The sequence below is a fragment of the Conger conger genome, chromosome 7 (genome assembly GCF_963514075.1).
Source record: "Conger conger chromosome 7, fConCon1.1, whole genome shotgun sequence".
NCBI classification, from domain to species: domain Eukaryota; kingdom Metazoa; phylum Chordata; class Actinopteri; order Anguilliformes; family Congridae; genus Conger; species Conger conger.
This window is the reverse complement of record NC_083766.1, coordinates 24,495,897-24,514,357: the sequence shown is the minus strand read 5'-3', so window position 1 is coordinate 24,514,357 and position 18,461 is coordinate 24,495,897. Positions and strand designations below refer to the sequence as shown.

The window sequence follows — 18,461 nt, the reverse complement described above, 5'->3', positions numbered from 1 at the left end:
TAAAGAGAAATGTTTAGTTAAGTTTATTGTTGCCAAATGAGGACTTTCCAGGTCTGACGAATGTCTGATGGCCTCATTGTTCAATAAAAGCACTGTTTATGTTTTCACAGGACCATATTGACATGATGGCAGTTGCACGGGATGTTAAAATATGCAAAACAGGTAAAATGATTAATGTCTCCTGTGATGAAAAAAATACACTTTTAATCTGACCTGCAAATATTGACCAACACCGTTATATTACGTTCTCAGTCTTATGATTATATGGGCAGACACAGCTCTACTCCATCACCCTACACTGTAGAAAACAACTTCTGGACTCAACTTTAAAAAGGTAGTGTCCATGCTGCCTGAAAATCTGAAGTTCAAGCTCTCATACAGCTGAGCCTACACAGAACTAAATGGGCTCGACCCACCCAGATGGGCATTCACAGAGCGGCGTGCAGGTCCAGCTGAGATGGGCATTCACAGAGCGGCGTGCAGGTCCAGCTGAGATGGGCATTCACAGAGCGGCGTGCAGGTCCAGCTCAGATGGGCATTCACAGAGCGGCGTGCAGGTCCAGCTCAGATGGGCATTCACAGAGTGGCGTGCAGGTCGAGCCCAGATGGGCATTCACAGAGTGGTGTGCAGGTCCAGCCCAGATGGGCATTCACAGAGTGGTGTGCAGGTCGAGCCCAGATGGGCATTCACAGAGTGGCGTGCAGGTCCAGCCCAGATGGGCAGGTGCAGGGAGACCGTTTGGCTGGGGCCCACCTGTCCCCATGAGCTCGATTCAAACAGGCAGCAAAGCGCGCTGTTAGATAGTGAACTTACTTAGGCTGGCCACTAATGTGATAATGCATCCTTATCTCACCATGTTACAAGTCTGCAAGGAAGGATAGTGTGACCTTATCTCCTCCTTAAACAGGTCTATATTAATTGCACCCGTCTTAGAACAGCTGTACCTGTTTGAGTGTGTGTGTGTGTGTGTGTGTGTGCGTGCGTGTGCATGTGCATGTGCATGTGCGTACGTATGTACATAAACACAAAAACACAGACACAGCCATTTCAAGTCCACAGACCACAAGAAAACTGTTTAAAATTCAGTCGTTTAATTTTATTTTAGACATTCAGTTTTGTGAGATAAAAATGAGTCTGTCAGGCTTTCCTCTGATCACACATGAAATCTGACAGGAGTTCAGCATTCACAGAACAACATGTCTGATCACACATGATATCTGACAGGAGTTCAGCATTCACAGAACATGTCTGATCACACATGATATCTGACAGGAGTTCAGCATTCACAGAACAACATGTCTGATCACACATGATATCTGACAGGAGTTCAGCATTCACAGAACAACAGGTCTGATCTCACATGAAATCTGACTGGAGTTCAGCATTCACAGAACAACAGGTCTGATCACACATGATTTCTGACAGGAGTTCAGCATTCACAGAACAGGTCTCGTGTTCATTTCGTCTTTAAAAAAAGAGAAGGGAAAAATAGAACATAATTCTGATCCAGGATTCTCCATCTTGTCAAAGGAAAAACAAAATCCATTCATTTAAGAATACGTCTCCAATGTTAAAATGTTTTTAAAATCTAAAGACGCCATGGTAAGATGTACAATTTCTACAGAGCTATTCTTCTTCAAGAAAACATGTGCAAAAGCTATCAAGTTGCTACAAAATAATTTTAAATGGCATTTGCTGAGTTACTTCATACATTATCAATGTATTCATTATCACAACCGCAATCAATGCCAAATAATACTGTTGAAGTTCATTCGGTACTTGTATTCACGTGCAGGCACCAGTCTTTAAATCCACGGTCTATAGCTTTTCGCACTTTTACCAGTAGAGGGCACCAAAGTGTACACACAAGCGTTAGTCCGTTTCACGTTGGCTAGTGCTGCTAACACTGTTCAATATATCAAAACTCCTTTGTAATATAGATGCATGTATATATACAGACATTTATATAGGTTTGCTTTCCTCATACACGCCAAAATATTTGGTACCTGACAAGACAGCTTTGGAGCATTGCTATGAAATACATTAGTGCAAAAGCAGTGACATTACCAAATAAGCTACATATTTTAAAAAGCCAAAAAAAAACAAAAAAAAACAAAAAAAAAAAAACAAAGGAGAAAGTAAAACTTCTACAAGACCGACGACGTGCTAGCCTAAGCGTGCTTAAAGCTTCTACAGGAAGTGCTCTTGTCATTTCTCTTGGGTTTTTAAACGCTGGTTCACCACGTCCACGAAGCGGCCGGGGTTTCCCCTCTTGAGCTGTGACCTCGTTGTAACAGTCATTGCGAGGGAGGGGTCGGATTTTAACTGGATTTAAACAGACGCGGGGAAACATGCAGCCAGCAGGGGGCACTGCCGGGTAAACGGGAGTACTGGCCCGGGAGAGGGGACTGTGCGGAATTAAGACTGGATACTCTGTTACCGGGAGAGAGCGCTGCAGAGTAAAGACAGGTGTGTAATGGCCAGTAGAGCGTATATTATAGAAATGTGTGTCGATGCCGGTATAGAGGGTGCTATATTATACAAATGTGTGTGGGTACCAGTAGAGGGCACTGCACTGAAATGAAGGGAATATTATGGCCAGATTGATGAAGTTGTGGATTTGTCACAGAAGGAGGGCAAGCAGATAAGGGGGTGGGGTTGGGGGGAAGGGTGTTAATGAGGCGGCAGGCAGAGTTTGGGTTAATTCGGCAAATTTCACTCCCAAGCGAATTTGCTCCCTCCAGCTTCCGATTCAGTTCCAGCCGTTTTTACACTCCCACACACACCGAGTCACATGATTACACGAACCATGACCTTTGACCCTCCCCTGAAATACAGTACTGATCCGACACAGAACACAGCGTCCAGCGAGATTCATTAGAGTTAGCCTCAGCGGGCGGGGCCAGACTGGAATTAAGCTTAACCGAAAGCTCGGCCCAGAGTCAGTTTCAGCGAGGACCGTCGTCGGCATCATCATCATCATCATCATCATCACATTTGATTGGAACCGAAGGGACGCCCAGTGGATTTAAGCCCGATTCAAATCTTGATGGGGGAGGTCACGGTCGCCATGGTGCCGGAGGATGACGCTGGATGGAGACGAGCGCTCGGTCCGATCACTTATTCTTCACCTCCCGTCTCCTTGCCCTTTCGCCGGGAACCCATCGAGGGCCGCCGTCGAGAGGAATCCCGACCCGTGAAACGTTCTCTCTAACTGAAGCTGGAGTCGGGAGACTCCGAACGTTTTCTTGAGTAAGCGGGGCGTCGTTTCCGAACGTCTCTTATCAGAATGAGTGACGTATAAAATCTACCGCATGTCTGTAACTGACGTGGCTTCCGACCCGTGTTTGAAGGATCGAGTCACGTTTCTCGATTTCCCTCACTCTTCCTCCCTCTCCCGATGGGTGGAGTGAGGCGCAGGAAAAGGAGCTAGGAAAGGAGAAAAGAGGTGAAAAATAAGCGATTGGAAAGAGTCCATGGTGTTGGAATGGGGGAATTACCTAGCAACGGCTCTTCCAGAGAGTTTTGCTTATTGGCTAATGCGCTGCAGGGCCTACAGCCATTGGCTCGGCTGATAGGCTGCAGCCGGCCCCCACGTCGGTGGTGGGGGTTTCCGTGGGAACTGCAGCGGGGGAGGGAGGGGGGAGAACAGGCTGGCTGTCCCGTGATCCTCCCTGGCACTCGGGCACAGAGGAACCTCGACCCTCCCCACTCCCCTCTCCTGATTGGGCAGGGTCGCTGCGGGGAGAACTGCCGCTAGCCTGCTCGGCGTCAGCGGAACGAGACTCCGCCTCTGTGTCTGAACCGCCCTTTCCGTCCGCTCCCGATGCGTCATTGGCCGACGGGTCGGCAGGCCCCGCCTCCACCTGCTCCTGATTGGCTGGCGGTGGGGGGTCCGGGGCGGGCACAGCAGGGGGTGAGGGCTGTGATTGGCTCTTCAGCTGGCTGTGGCAGAGGGGGCAGGTCTCCTGCACGTACAGCCACTTCTTCAGACAGCCGGCGTGGAAGAAGTGACTGCAGGGTGTCATCACCGCTGTCTTCATATCCTGAGAGAGAGAGAGAGAGAGGGGGAGAGAGGGGGAGAGAGGGAGGGAGAGAGAGAGAGAGAGAGAGAGAGAGAGAGAGAGAGGGAGAGAGGGAGAGAGGGAGAAACACACAGAATCTCAGAACAATACTGCTGATAGTTTCTTTATACAGCTCGTACCAAAGGAATAAAAACACTTCCCCATGGTTGACTGCCGCACTGTAAAACCTAAAAATAAACTTTACATAAAGGCTGCTGGTCCTCAGTCATTCTCTATCACCAGTGCATTTGTTTCTCACATCTTTTGCTTGTCCCTCCCACACATGTAGAAAGATCACTCTCACTCTCACTCTCACTCTCACTCTCACTCTCACTCTCACTCTCACTCTCACTCTCACTCTCTCACACACACACACACACACACACACACACACACACACACACACACACACCTGGTAGCAGATGGCGCAGATGTCGTTGTGTCTCTGCAGCTGCAGGCAGGTGGCGGTGGGCATGCTCTGGATCTTGTTGACGGCGTCTCTCCGCAGCAGGAAGCTCTGCCAGCCCAGCTGGGCGCGCAGCCACACGTTGTAGTACGAGTGGATGAAGATGATGGTGGAGCCCATGACCGTCCACTCGCCGAACACCGTCTCCGACACGCCGTAGGCCACCACGCACAGCGCCACCACGAACTCCAGCAGCCGGTACGTCCCGTTGACGTAGTAGATCACGTCGTCCATGTTCTCCACGGGCTCCTTCCTGAACTCCTCCACCATGAACAGCACGTAGATCAGGAGCGTCCCCAAAACCTGCGCACGGAGAGAGAGCGAGAGAGCGGTCTGTAGAATAGCACCGGGGATCTGTTTTAACACTTAGAACCACACTCACAGCAACGCTGAAACACTGTTCAAAAACAATGTTGACACCTCAGAGCCTGTAGAGAGAGATCTTTAGGTGGTTCTGTGTGCACTGTCAACCGGATTTATACAGTACTGCACTGTGTGGAGATGGCTATCTGTGGAGATCAGAGTGCTACTGTGCTGTATCATGTAGAAAAGGCAGTTTTATACAGTAATCTACTGTGTCATGTAGAGATAGCAGTCATATACAGTACTGTATCATGTAGAGATAGCAGTCTTATACAGTAATGTACTGTATCATGTAGAGATGGCAGTATTTTACAGTACTGTACTGTATCATGTAGAGATAGCAGTCTTATACAGTAATGTACTGTATCATGTAGAGATAGCAGTCTTATACAGTAATGTACTGTATCATGTAGAGTCTTATACAGTACTGCAATGTACTGCACACAGACGGCTGTACCTGTAGGGAGGTGAGGATGCTGGAGGAGATGATGATGAGGAGCCAGAAGTCCATGTGGAAGAACTGGCAGATCATGTAGGCCATGTAGGCCGGGAACACCAGCAGGAAGAGGCACAGCGACACGGCCCGGAAGTGCTTCCACAGACTCCTGTACCATAGAGAGCAAACAACACTTACTAACCCTGCCGAACACCTACGGTCAGAACACCCACAGACTCCTGTACCATAGAGAGCAAACAACACTTACTAACCCTGCTGAACACCTACGGTCAGAACACCCACAGACTCCTGTACCATAGAGAGCAAACAACACTTACTAACAACACCCACAGACTCCTGTACCATAGAGAGCAAACAACACTTACTAACCCTGCCGAACACCTACGGTCACAACACCCAGACTCCTGTACCATAGAGAGCAAACAACACTTACTAACCCTGCCGAACACCTACAGTCACAACACCCAGACTCCTGTACCATAGAGAGCAAACAACACTTACTAACCCTGCCGAACACCTACGGTCACAACACCCAGACTCCTGTACCATAGAGAGCAAACAACACTTACTAACAACACCCACAGACTCCTGTACCATAGAGAGCAAACAACACTTACTAACCCTTCGAAAACCTACGGTCACAACACCCAGACTCCTGTACCATAGAGAGCAAACAACACTTACTAACAACACCCACAGACTCCTGTACCATAGAGAGCAAACAACACTTACTAACCCTGCCGAACACCTACGGTCACAACACCCAGACTCCTGTACCATAGAGAGCAAACAACACTTACTAACCCTGCTGAACACCTACGGTCAGAACACCCACAGACTCCTGTACCATAGAGAGCAAACAACACTTACTAACAACACCCACAGACTCCTGTACCATAGAGAGCAAACAACACTTACTAACCCTGCCGAACACCTACGGTCACAACACCCAGACTCCTGTACCATAGAGAGCAAACAACACTTACTAACCCTGCCGAACACCTACAGTCACAACACCCAGACTCCTGTACCATAGAGAGCAAACAACACTTACTAACAACACCCACAGACTCCTGTACCATAGAGAGCAAACAACACTTACTAACCCTTCGAACACCTACGGTCACAACACCCAGACTCCTGTACCATAGAGAGCAAACAACACTTACTAACAACACCCACAGACTCCTGTACCATAGAGAGCAAACAACACTTACTAACCCTGCCGAACACCTACGGTCACAACACCCAGACTCCTGTACCATAGAGAGCAAACAACACTTACTAACAACACCCACAGACTCCTGTACCATAGAGAGCAAACAACACTTACTAACCCTTCGAAAACCTACGGTCACAACACCCAGACTCCTGTACCATAGAGAGCAAACAACACTTACTAACAACACCCACAGACTCCTGTACCATAGAGAGCAAACAACACTTACTAACCCTGCCGAACACCTACGGTCACAACACCCAGACTCCTGTACCATAGAGAGCAAACAACACTTACTAACAACACCCACAGACTCCTGTACCATAGAGAGCAAACAACACTTACTAACCCTGCCGAACACCTACGGTCACAACACCCACAGACTCCTGTACCATAGAGAGCAAACAACACTTACTAACCCTGCCGAACACCTACGGTCACACACCCACAGACTCCTGTACCATAGAGAGCAAACAACACTTACTAACCCTGCCGAACACGTACGGTCACAACACCCACAGACTCCTGTACCATAGAGAGCAAACAACACTTACTAACCCTGCCGAACACCTACGGTCACAACACCCACAGACTCCTATACCATACAGTGCAGACATACACAGTCACAATACCCAGGGTCCTGAACCTAGAGAGCAAACAGTCAGCCCCAAAACTTACACACCTGCGTGTAACAAAATCAATTGGTTCTGAATGAATTTTAACAGCAAAGTTAAAATTCTTGTTAACCATAACAAATTAATGTTATTTTTAGTTACCACTACTTCTCACTACTTTTTGCGGCTGGAGTTGTTTTTTTGACTTCCAACTGTTACACAATTCTTTCAGTTACACAATTAACAATACAAACTTCGGAAATATGCACGCTAAATTACACAAGAGGAAGGGAGGAACCAACCACAAGAAGAAGTAAATACTGAGAGAAGAGGAAGAGAGGGCAAGACTAAAAACAGTGAGAGAAGGAGGGGAAGCAGGGGAAGAAGGGAGGACTACCCCACAGATAAACAGATAATGGCTGTTTTGGGGCTGTCACAGGGTCAGACTCTGGAATAAGAGCAGAAAGTGCTAGAGGCTCCTTTAGTCTGGAAACTTCCACAGCTCAGAAAATCTCATTTCTGTGCGCCTCTACTAGACCAGGGGGATCTGCTACAGCATTCAAATGCTGACAGTAATGAGCTGAATCAGGTAGTTAAGAAGTTAAGAGTCACAGGATGGTAGCTTAGGTAAAAGCCTAAGCAGCAGGCTGTTGGTTCAAATTCTCACCAGTGTTCTGCTCTTTGTCCCTGAAAAGATGTCATTCAAAAAGGGCAAAAGATATTTTTATTTAAACTTAACCAGGTAAGATATGGAGACTTGCGAACTTGGAAGCTGTCCTCGCTGTGAACATCCACACTGTCAGTTGACCAAGGTGCGGCCAAATTAATTATAGACTGGGCTGAACAGAGCATTTCACGGTCCAATTACAGTGAAATGGGAGAGCTCATCTCGACCACCAATGTGCATCACCCACAGGGGGACTGCTTGGCGGCATTTTGCACCACAATGTTTCTACATTTCTACATTTTAAAGCTTTCTTACAAATACTGTTTATTACGCTCAATGAGAACTTTTCTCCACAAACTTGTATATGGAAGCCAGTGATCCGAAACCCTCACTCAAACGGCGTCTTTTCCCATGCAGTCTAATCCCGTAATGATAGTTTTGTATGAAATAATAATGACAGGGTTGGGTCTACCAATTAAGCTTTTTTTCCAAATGCAACCCGTTATTTCCGACTCGGTCCCCGCGGATAATTCCATGACGAGTCACGCACGTTCCCACAGGCAGTCCCGAGGAGAGGAAGCAGCGCACCCCTGCCTGCGACCGCTCCGGGCGTGGTGTGCACCAGTGGACCGGCCTTAGCCCCTTAGCTTCAGGAGACACGAGATCACGGCACTTACACGCTTCGTGCTCGACTAATGCCATGACAACTAATGGTCCTAGTTGAAGCATTAAAATTATTGAAACTCTGAAAGTATTTAAAGTTAAAAGTTTTCAGTGTTCCTGATGATCTGTGAACATTGTGGCATGTCGCCATTAGCTATGACGTGATCACTTTCTGCGAAGACATGGAAAAGTCCAGACAGAAAAACCTTAATTAGTGAACTGGATTATTCTCACAATTACTGCATTATTAGTTTACATATTAGGTTTAGGAGGGTGGGTGGTGTTGCTCCAGGTTTAGGGGGGTGGGGGGGGGTGTTGGTCCAGGTTTAGGGGGTTGTTGGTCCAGGTTTAGGGGGTTGTTGGTCAGGGTTTGGGGGGGGTAGGGGGTGTTGGTCCAGGTTTGGGGGGCTCTTACTTGTCGCGGGACGCCCCCAGTGCCAGCACGATGGGGTCGGCGATCTCCAACATGGACTGCAGGATGGAGGCCACCACGATGAAGAGGATGATGCTGAGGAGGAAGGCTCGGTGGATGACCTGCAACTCAATGAGCCCTGTCTGCACCGCCAGGATGAGCAGAGTTATGCCCTCTGTCATCCCCCTGTGAGAGAGAGAGAGAGAGAGAGGGAGGCATGGGAGAGAGAGAGAGAGGGAGAGAGAGAGAGGAGGGATGGAAGAGAGAGGGAGGGGGGAGAGGAAGATGGAGGGAGTTAGGAAATACCTGAAAGCTTTGAATTCATTGGTCGAAATGGCAGAAACACACATTGTTCTTGCACACACACAATTGAACGCTTTACTTCAGGGTTCCAGGGACAGTTCTCTTACTGGTGCATGATGTGTGTTAGCATGCGCTAATGGGACAGTGCGATCGCCGGTGCATGGTGTGTGTGTGTTAGCGTGTGCTAATGGGACAGTGCTATGACCAGTGCATGGTGTGCGTTAGCGTGTGCTAATGGGACAGTGCTATGACCAGTGCATGGTGTGCGTTAGCGTGTGCTAATGGGACAGTGCTATGACCAGTGCATGGTGTGCGTTAGCGTGTGCTAATGGGACAGTGCTATGACCAGTGCATGGTGTGCGTTAGCGTGTGCTAATGGGACAGTGCTATGACCAGTGCATGGTGTGCGTTAGCGTGCGCTAATGGGACAGTGCTATGACCAGTGCATGGTGTGCGTTAGCGTGTGCTAATGGGACAGTGCTATGACCAGTGCATGGTGTGCGTTAGCGTGTGCTAATGGGACAGGCCTCTCACCGGTGCATGGTGTGTGTGTTAGCGTGTGCTAATGGGACAGCGCTATCACCGGTGCATGGTGTGTGTTAGCGTGCGCTAATGGGACAGCACTATCACCGGTGCATGGTGTGTGTTAGCGTGCGCTAATGGGACAGTGCTATCACCGGTGGATGGTGTGTGTGTTAGCGTGCGCTAATGGGACAGGCCTCTCACCGGTGCATGGTGTTGTCGTTCATGAAGGCGCGGTAGCCCTGCAGGTAGAACTTGCATAGCGTGAGCACGCCCAGGGCCACGAAGGAGACCGTGAACACCAGGCCCAGCAGGGAGTAGGGCGTGCTGCAGCACTCCGCAATACTGCAGGGAACAACACACACATCAGCATAACAATATACGACAACACACACATCAGCATAACAATATACGACAACACACACATCAGCAAAACAATATGACAACATACACCTCAATATAACAATACACTACAACAGACACCTCAGTATACTCCTAGTACACTGAGGTGTACACCATAGTCCTCAATATAAAGTATGTACAACACTGCAATAATAAGAACAAACACCTCAATAACAACATATGTCCATAACACTAAGGCAGTCACAGACATATACACGCACAGCGCCCCCACCTGGTGAGGAAGAGGAAGAGCAGCCGCTCCCGAGAGGTGGGCTGGTCGCGGGTGCTGAAGTAGGTGTATATCTGCAGGGCGAACAGCACCAGCCAGAAACACATGAAGAGCACGGGCAGAACCAGCTGGTTCCACAGGGACATGCCCAGAGCCAGGAGCCCATACACCTCCACCACCTGCACCGGAGAGAGGGAGGAGGGAGGAGGAGAGGGAGGAGAGACAGAGAGAGGGAGGAGGGGGAGGATGAGAGGGAGGAGAGACAGAGAGAGGGAGGAGGGGGAGGATGAGAGGGAGGAGAGACAGAGAGAGGGGGAGGATGAGGATGAGAGGGAGGAGAGACAGAGAGAGGGAGGAGGGGGAGGATGAGAAGGAGGAGAGACAGAGGGAGGGGGAGGATGAGAGGGAGGAGAGACAGAGAGAGGGAGGAAGGGGAGGATGAGAAGGAGGAGAGACAGAGGGAGGGGGAGGATGAGAGGGAGGAGAGACAGAGAGAGGGAGGAAGGGGAGGATGAGAGGGAGGAGAGACAGAGAGAGGGGGAGGGGGAGAGAGTGTTAGGCACCAGCACATCCGCAGCCCTAAACCCCACGGATCCCACACTAATCCCGGGAAGGGTCTCACAGGCACTGCAGAGCAGCACCAGAACAGGACACAAAAAAACACACCACCCACACACCCACACACACACCCACACACCCACACACCCACACACCCACACACCCACACACACTCTCTAGAGTCTCCATTCATTTCACTGCTTTCCTTAAAGCTGCCCAAAGCACTTCAGTGATTTCAAACGTGTGAAACGTCAGCATCACTAACAAAGCACACACACATGGCACAAACGTAGACCACGCAGCTATAAATAAGAACGACTGAGCCAAAAAATAGTACATTAAGAGCCGACACAAAACAACCGCCAGCGGTTATAAGTGCACACAGGAGAACGGTCCAAGAGCGGTGTAAAAGCAGAAACACGCTCCTTAGGAAGGACGTGGACAGCAGGGTCTGACTAACAGAGAGGTCAGCGATCCCGTGTGTGGATATTAATAATGTTCACTCCTTCATCAGGATGGTAATAAAACACCTAAAGCTTTGCAGTTCGAGTCCACCAGCTCCTACGGGAGTCAGGTCAGCATAGAGCATACCAGACCTGGGTTAAATACGTCATTGTTTTGGATTTAGTATTTCATAGGTTCCAATACACCAAGCTCAGCAAAGCTGTGGTCTGCACTCCTGGTTCTGGAGAGCAGGGTGTGCTGGCTTTTGTTGTTACTCAGTGTGTGAGTGTGTGTGAGATTGTGTGTGTGTGTGTGTGTGTGTGTGTGTGTGCGTGTGCGCGTGCGCGTGCGTGTGCGTGTGTGCTTGTGCGTGAGTGTGTGTGTGTGTGTGTGTGTGTGTGTGTGTGCGTGTGCGTGTGTGCACGTGTTACCTGCACCAGCTCGCGGTAGGCGGTCTTGGCCAGGTTGTAGGGCACCAGCAGGTTGGAGGCCAGGAAGTAGAGCACTTCCAGGCCGGTGAAGATCATAGCAAAGCGGTTGATGAAGACAATGGTCTCCAGGGGCACCAGGCACAGCCGGGCCACCAGGGGGAGCAGGTGAGCAGAGAACAGCCAGATCTGCTTGGTCTGCATGACACAGGAGCACAGAGTGCACACCACCAGCTGACCTGCAACAGGACCAGAGAGAGGGGGGGGGGGGTCAATCAGGCATTCTCAATCAATCAGGGTCAACACCATCAAAGAACACTGACAGAATGCTTACAACTGCACCTTAGCATTGAAGAATCACAACACATACCAGCCACATAAAAACAGTGAGCACCTGTACAAAGTTGGAATGTCAAATGCTTGGTTTCCATAGCGATTAAGTGTTCTGTTGTGCAATCGAGGTTCCTCAGAGCTCTAAAAGTGGCCCTGAGCAGAACAGGACATTGCGCTTAGTCATACCCAAACGGCCGAGGACAGGTTGGGGAATTCTCCAACAACAGAGTTAAACAGCGAGAGCTACAGACACAACCCCTGAACAGACAGCGGGATGCGAAGCCGTTGGAAAGAGAACCCCCAAGCAGACGGTGGATTCCTGCGGATTCCATCTGCAAGGCAGTGAACAATGACATCACAGAGGGCTACATTCTACATTCTACAACTCATTCTAGAAGATTCTAGAAGGAAATCTTGTGAAAACACCGCGGTTCCAGACAACAAACAATCTGCATCACACACAATGTATGGGGATCTGTGAAAGCATGATGGGAATTGTACAAAGGCCTGTCCCCAGAGGACCTGCTGTGGAATAGGCAGAATGTTTAAAGATGTCCCAGTTCTAAATGGGGGGGGGGAATACAAACTTCTTTAACATGAATAAAAAAAAACACCTCAAATGACCTTAAAGCTGTGCAGTCCCCTCGTACGTAGATAAATTAAAAGTGTTTTGTAAAAGCGGTGTCATCACTCTGAGGCTGATCTAATGCTGACCTAATGTCAGGTGTACTATGGAAATCTTCCCCCGAGGGGCACTGCCCATGGGTAATTTTCACAGTATACAAAAGTGAATAGGGCGGCCTGTAGCGTAGTGGTTAAGGTAAAGGACCGGGACACCCAAGGTCGGTGGTTCTAATCCCGGTGTAGTCACAATAAGATCCGCACAGCCGTTGGGCCCTTGAGCAAGGCCCTTAACCCTGCATTGCTCCAGGGGAGGATTGTCTCCTGCTTAGTCTAATCAACTGTACGTCGCTCTGGATAAGAGCGTCTGCCAAATGCCTGTAATGTGACACCCTTCCCCTTGTGGAAAAATCACCTATGGAGGCTTTCGAGATTGAATGAGAGAAGTTTTAATAGCATGAATGTTATTGCGCCTAATAAAATGAAATAAACATTCACATTTTATCAGTGGGACCGTATAAGGAGGGTCCCTCTCCGCGGGGGTCACTTTCTCTATGTGAAACCTGCAGGAAGTCGGGTCCCAGACCGGAGGGGAAGGAGAAGCCGGCAGCACCCAAACTGACAGAGGAGGGGTTGCGTCTCCAAGCTCCGAACGGAGGGAGTAACCTTCAGCGCAGAACGCAGCAGGCATCCCGAGGGCGGGCGCGTCCGCCGGCGCAGGCCGGCACAGTCACGGCGGAAACGTGGAGGTCCGGTTACCGCCACGGCGACTCCCCCGTTCAGCCGCAGGGCGCGCGCAAACACCGTAACGCAACGCCCGCGCCGCCTCCTCCCGCCGCAGGGCGCTCGCGAACACCGTAACGCAACGCCCGCGCCGCCTCCTCCCGCCGCAGGGCGCTCGCAAACACCGTAACGCAACGCCCGCGCCGCCTCCTCCCGCCGCAGGGCGCTCGCAAACACCGTAACGCAACGCCCGCGCCGCCTCCTCCCGCCGCAGGGCGCTCGCGAACACCGTAACGCAACGCCCGCGCCGCCGCAGGGCGCTCGCAAACACCGTAACGCAACGCCCGCGCCGCCTCCTCCCGCCGCAGGGCGCTCGCGAACACCGTAACGCAACGCCCGCGCCGCCTCCTCCCGCCGCAGGGCGCTCGCGAACACCGTAACGCAACGCCCGCGCCACCTCCTCCCGCCGCAGGGCGCTCGCAAACACCGTAACGCAACGCCCGCGCCGCCTCCTCCCGCCGCAGGGCGCTCGCGAACACCGTAACGCAACGCCCGCGCCGCCTCCTCCCGCCGCAGGGCGCTCGCGAACACCGTAACGCAACGCCCGCGCCGCCTCCTCCCGCCGCCCCCGCGCAAAACACACACAATCATCGCCAAAAAGGGAAGTGGAGACAGAGAAAGAGCGTGAGAGAAGAGAGAGGTAGCTGGATAAACAGAGAGAAAGAGGAAGAGATGGAGAAAGAGGAGAGAGAGAGAGAGAGAGAAAGCAAAGGGGGAGTCCTTTATTTAATAGTTGAAAGAGTAGAGTTTGGGGGGGTGGAATAAATGAATGAGATAACATCAGTAGAGAGAAACAGCATTTAAATGAGTGCTGAGCTCACTGGAGCTGCCCACACGGTTAATGAGAGCGTGCGGAGGAGCCTTCTACAGAGGCCTGAGCTCAACACAGCTCCCGGCAGCCAGAGACAGCAGCTGCATTGTGCGGACTCTCCTGGACTGTCCAGGAGAAGCGTTCCCAAAGCTAACTCTCCGGGAGAGACGTTCCCGAAGGGAACCCTCCTGCTAACAGCCATGGAGACAAAACCAGAAAACTTGGCTGCACTCCTGAGGTTCGCATAAAAATGAGATGACAGCGCTGAGCCAATCAGATCCCTGCTGCTGAAGGATGGTAGCCAATCGGCTCACAGAGAAGAGAGCTTCAAATGTTTAATGGGAGGCGGGATTTACATGGGGGTTAGGTGGGACTCAGGTGTGGGAGGGCAGAAATTCAGATGAAAATGAGGAACAGGACAAATTAATCTCAGGTGTAAGACAGGACGGGCAAGGTGGGACAGATTGGGGTGAGAGACAGATAAGAGCAGGGACTGTATTTCCAGGGGGCTTCAGTGTCTGCAGGTTTTTGTGGTTTCCTTTCACTCAGCTGTCAATTAAGGCCTCGAGAACAAGGTGTGGATTCTTTAGGCAATAATTGACCCGATTTAACTACATGTGCCGAGAACAACCCTAAAACCAGACACTGCAGCCCTCAAGGCGTGTAAGATGGGGCAGGTCTGGGTATGGGACAGTAAGGGTTCAGGAGTGGGACAGTAAGGGTTCAGGAGTGGGACAGTAAGGGTTCAGGAGTGGGTCAGGACGGGTTCAGGTGAGGGTCAGTACGGGTTCAGGTGAGGGTCAGTACGGGTTCAGGTGAGGGTCAGTACGGGTTTAGGAGTGGGACAGTAAGGGTTCAGGTGTGGGACAGTAAGGGTTCAGGTGTGGGACAGTAAGGGTTCAGGTGTGGGACAGTAAGGGATCAGGAGTGGGTCAGTACGGGTTCAGGAGTGGGACAGGACGGGTTCAGGAGTGGGACAGGACGGGTTCAGGAGTGGGTCAGTACGTGTTCAGGCGCAGGACAGGTACATACTGATCAGTGCTGTGGTGAAGCGGTTCATGGACAGGGGCTCCAAGTACAGCGGCCCCTCGTACCCGGAATCCAGCTCGCCGCGAACATAGTCCCTGAAAAAGAGAAACAAACCCGTTACGGCCATTTTCCCCAACACAACACATAACACAGCTCCAATGTGGCGGTCTTTTCCGTAACATGAGCTGAATCAGCATTGTGTGTTAACTGGTCCCAGTCACACCATACAAGTTCAGAACACGGTCAGGTAATTACAGCATTCCAAGCTTGTACAAGCACAAACTCCAGGCTCTTAGAGTCTCACTCCAGCTGGACCGTGAAGGCTTTTTTTTTTTAAAAAGCACCTCGGGCGTTTCAATGTAAGAGTAAATCTCTGGAACAATTTACTCGGACTTCCCAAACATTTACAAACCAGCCCTTGGAGCACCGCTGACTGTTAGTCATTCGTCCGACTAATCAATTCCCCTTCGGGTTAATAATACGGCGCTTTTCTGGGAAGAAGCGGATTCATTTCGAGCTCCAATTAGCTCTCCGCGTTAAAGAGGCATGAGCGTGGCCGACTCGTGGCTGAATCTGAGAGCACGGCCCTGGGCACCTCCGTGAGCAAAGAGAGGCAATTTAATTACAAGATCTGCGCTTGTTCTGAAACGTACAAACATGGGCCAGGAGTACTACATCACACCAGCGGTTATGGTGAAGAGTCAGCACTTTCACAGAGCCAAGAGCTCTGTCCCCTCTCCTGTGTGAATTACTGAGAGAGGGAGGGAGGGAGCGAGGGGAAGAGAGTGAGAGCGAGAGAGAGAGAGGGAGAGAGAGGGAGATAGAGGGAGAGAGGGGGGAGAGAGGGAGGGAGAGTGAGTGAGAGAGAACAAAAAAGATACTAAGAGAAAGAAAGGAGAGAAAAGAGACCTTTCATTGCCCTTTATTTACATTTAAGAGACAAAACAAGTTCTTACTGCTCAACAGTTCACAGAGTAAAAACCATCGGAAAAAATTACAACAACAAAAAAAATCTGCACACGTAAAAATAAAAAAACCAAGGAGGGAGAGCGAGTTAGAGAAAGTTAGAGATACTGTGAGACTGAGAGACAGCGAGTGGAAAGAGAGAGACATACAGAGAGAAAGAGAGCCCTTTTGAATTATTCACAAGAGCAGTTATCAGATGGGGGATATTTAAGGCGGTTCTCTGAGGAGCGACAGCATCCGTTTCAGCATCACGATCAGCGGTTGAGGAAACGTGCCAGAGCATCGGACTGGGGACTGTTTAAAACCCGCCCTGACGTGCCACACCTTCACTCCTCATCCTCTCTCTCTTTGGCCTAATAAGCCAATAAGCCGGGGATATTTTATGAAGAGCCATTTCAGTTCAGCTTCAGATACAGTATCTCCATGCCTGAGGAAACCATGGAAATTCGAGTCACAGATTGAGATGCAAACTTTCATTCGTAAAGAAGAAAGTTTGGGCTTCAGAAATCCTTCGGACTCAAATAAACCAATCAAAAGCAAACTTGCCAAAACAACTCTGGGAGTCCCTGTGCATTCTGGGGGTTGAAGTCTTGTAGGCTCAACCCAACCCCTCTTCGGGAATGAGGAACTGTGGGCTCAGGGATCACTCGTTGCGGTGCATTGTGGGAAATATGGAGTAGCTATTCACACCGACTAAGTGCTATACTATTATCGACCAACATGCCTACAAACCATATCCTAGCCCTGACCATGGATGTGTTTCATTGGCCAATGGCAGCCTGTGGCCTAGTGGCTCAGGTGAATGACTGGGACCTGCAAGGTTTGTGGTTCAACCCACAGTGCAGTCATGATAAGATCCACATAGCTCCTGGGCCCTTGAGCAAGGCCCTTAACCCCACATAGCTCCGGGGGGAGGGGGTTGTCCCCTGCTTAGTCTAATCAACTGTAAGTTTCTCTGGATAAAAAGCATCAGCTAAATAACATGTAATGTAAAAACCACATTTAATCATGCATTTTCTGCGGATGAGGGCAGGTCCTGGGCATTGGACAGAACGGCAACCTCAGCCCTAAAAACAGGGTTCTCCCTGCGAGTGGATGCAGCCCCCGGACCGGTGAGTTATGAGCCCCTCCTAATGGCTTTCACACACCTGAGAGCTTTTCATTCCAGAGCCGGGACCTGTGACCCCAGTGGAGGGGTGTATAAATCTCCCCCTAAACGCCCCGTCCTGTCCTGTCCTGTCCTGCCCTGCCCTGCCCTGCCTGTAGCAGCAACACTGCAGTCACAAACTCCAAGCCCACAGAAAGGCACAAACACAGTTTCATCACAACACAACGACTCCTCCATCAGACCAGGGTGCTTTAACTTTATCAAACACTGGAGCTCTCCAGGTCACAGAGGGACACGGATTTCTGCACCCATCTCCACGTGTCGGTTTCCAAGGTCACAGGCTGATTGACGTCCCGTGGGCGTGCAAACCCCACCCCCCCCTCTCGAGATTGTGACCGCAGGCGAGCCGGGGGGGGGAGGTTTTTCTGCGCACACCTGCACTCTCAAAAATAAAGGGACAGTGGAGATACTAAAAGCAAAACTGTTTGTGTTCACTTTCGGTTCGTTTTCCAAGCAAAAATTGTACAAATTCAATTACATATAGCTGGCTAGGGGCACATTTTTATGTACCTATAAAAATCCTCGGTACCTTTTGGTACCTTTATTTCTGAATGTGCAGGTTTGATTACACACAGCTACATTACGGCCGCGTCCATGAAAACGCCAGTGAAGAGGCGTCTTAGGGGGCGGGAGAGGGCAGGCCGGGGGGGGCGCGGCGGGGCCCGGGGCCCGGGGGTCGGGGCCCGGGGGTCGGGGTCCGTACCTGGACACCTGGTGACCGGCGAACAGCAGCAGGGCGGTGAGCACGTACAGGTACAGCTGCACCAGGTGCTGTCGAGGCAGCGTCAGGAGCACCAGGCTCAGGATGTAGCCTGCGGGAGGAAACACACACAGCCCGTCAAGCCGGCAGCGCCGAGGAGCCGGAACTCACAAATAAATAACAAACCTCCATTACGCGGTGGCAGATTTATGCTCGCTGTAAAATGTGTGCCTTCGTG

The 18,461-nt window shown here is 50.6% G+C and overlaps 1 protein-coding gene across 1 annotated transcript in view; it reads right to left on the bottom strand.

Annotated features, from left to right (window-relative positions):
- Window positions 1-1,075: 1,075 nt before the first annotated feature.
- The window catches only part of LOC133133907 (RING finger protein 145-like), a 30,632-nt gene continuing 13,246 nt past the window's right edge, over window positions 1,076-18,461 (bottom strand). Inside the window, exons 3-11 of the mRNA XM_061250194.1 lie at window positions 18,227-18,335; window positions 15,393-15,484; window positions 11,816-12,051; window positions 10,386-10,561; window positions 9,956-10,096; window positions 8,930-9,112; window positions 5,352-5,499; window positions 4,478-4,834; window positions 1,076-4,047 (exon numbers count right to left, since the gene is read on the bottom strand). Of these exons, the coding sequence (XP_061106178.1) occupies window positions 3,538-4,047; window positions 4,478-4,834; window positions 5,352-5,499; window positions 8,930-9,112; window positions 9,956-10,096; window positions 10,386-10,561; window positions 11,816-12,051; window positions 15,393-15,484; window positions 18,227-18,335 (1,952 nt within the window). The 3' untranslated portion in view covers window positions 1,076-3,537. The remainder of the gene's footprint in view (window positions 4,048-4,477; window positions 4,835-5,351; window positions 5,500-8,929; window positions 9,113-9,955; window positions 10,097-10,385; window positions 10,562-11,815; window positions 12,052-15,392; window positions 15,485-18,226; window positions 18,336-18,461) is intronic.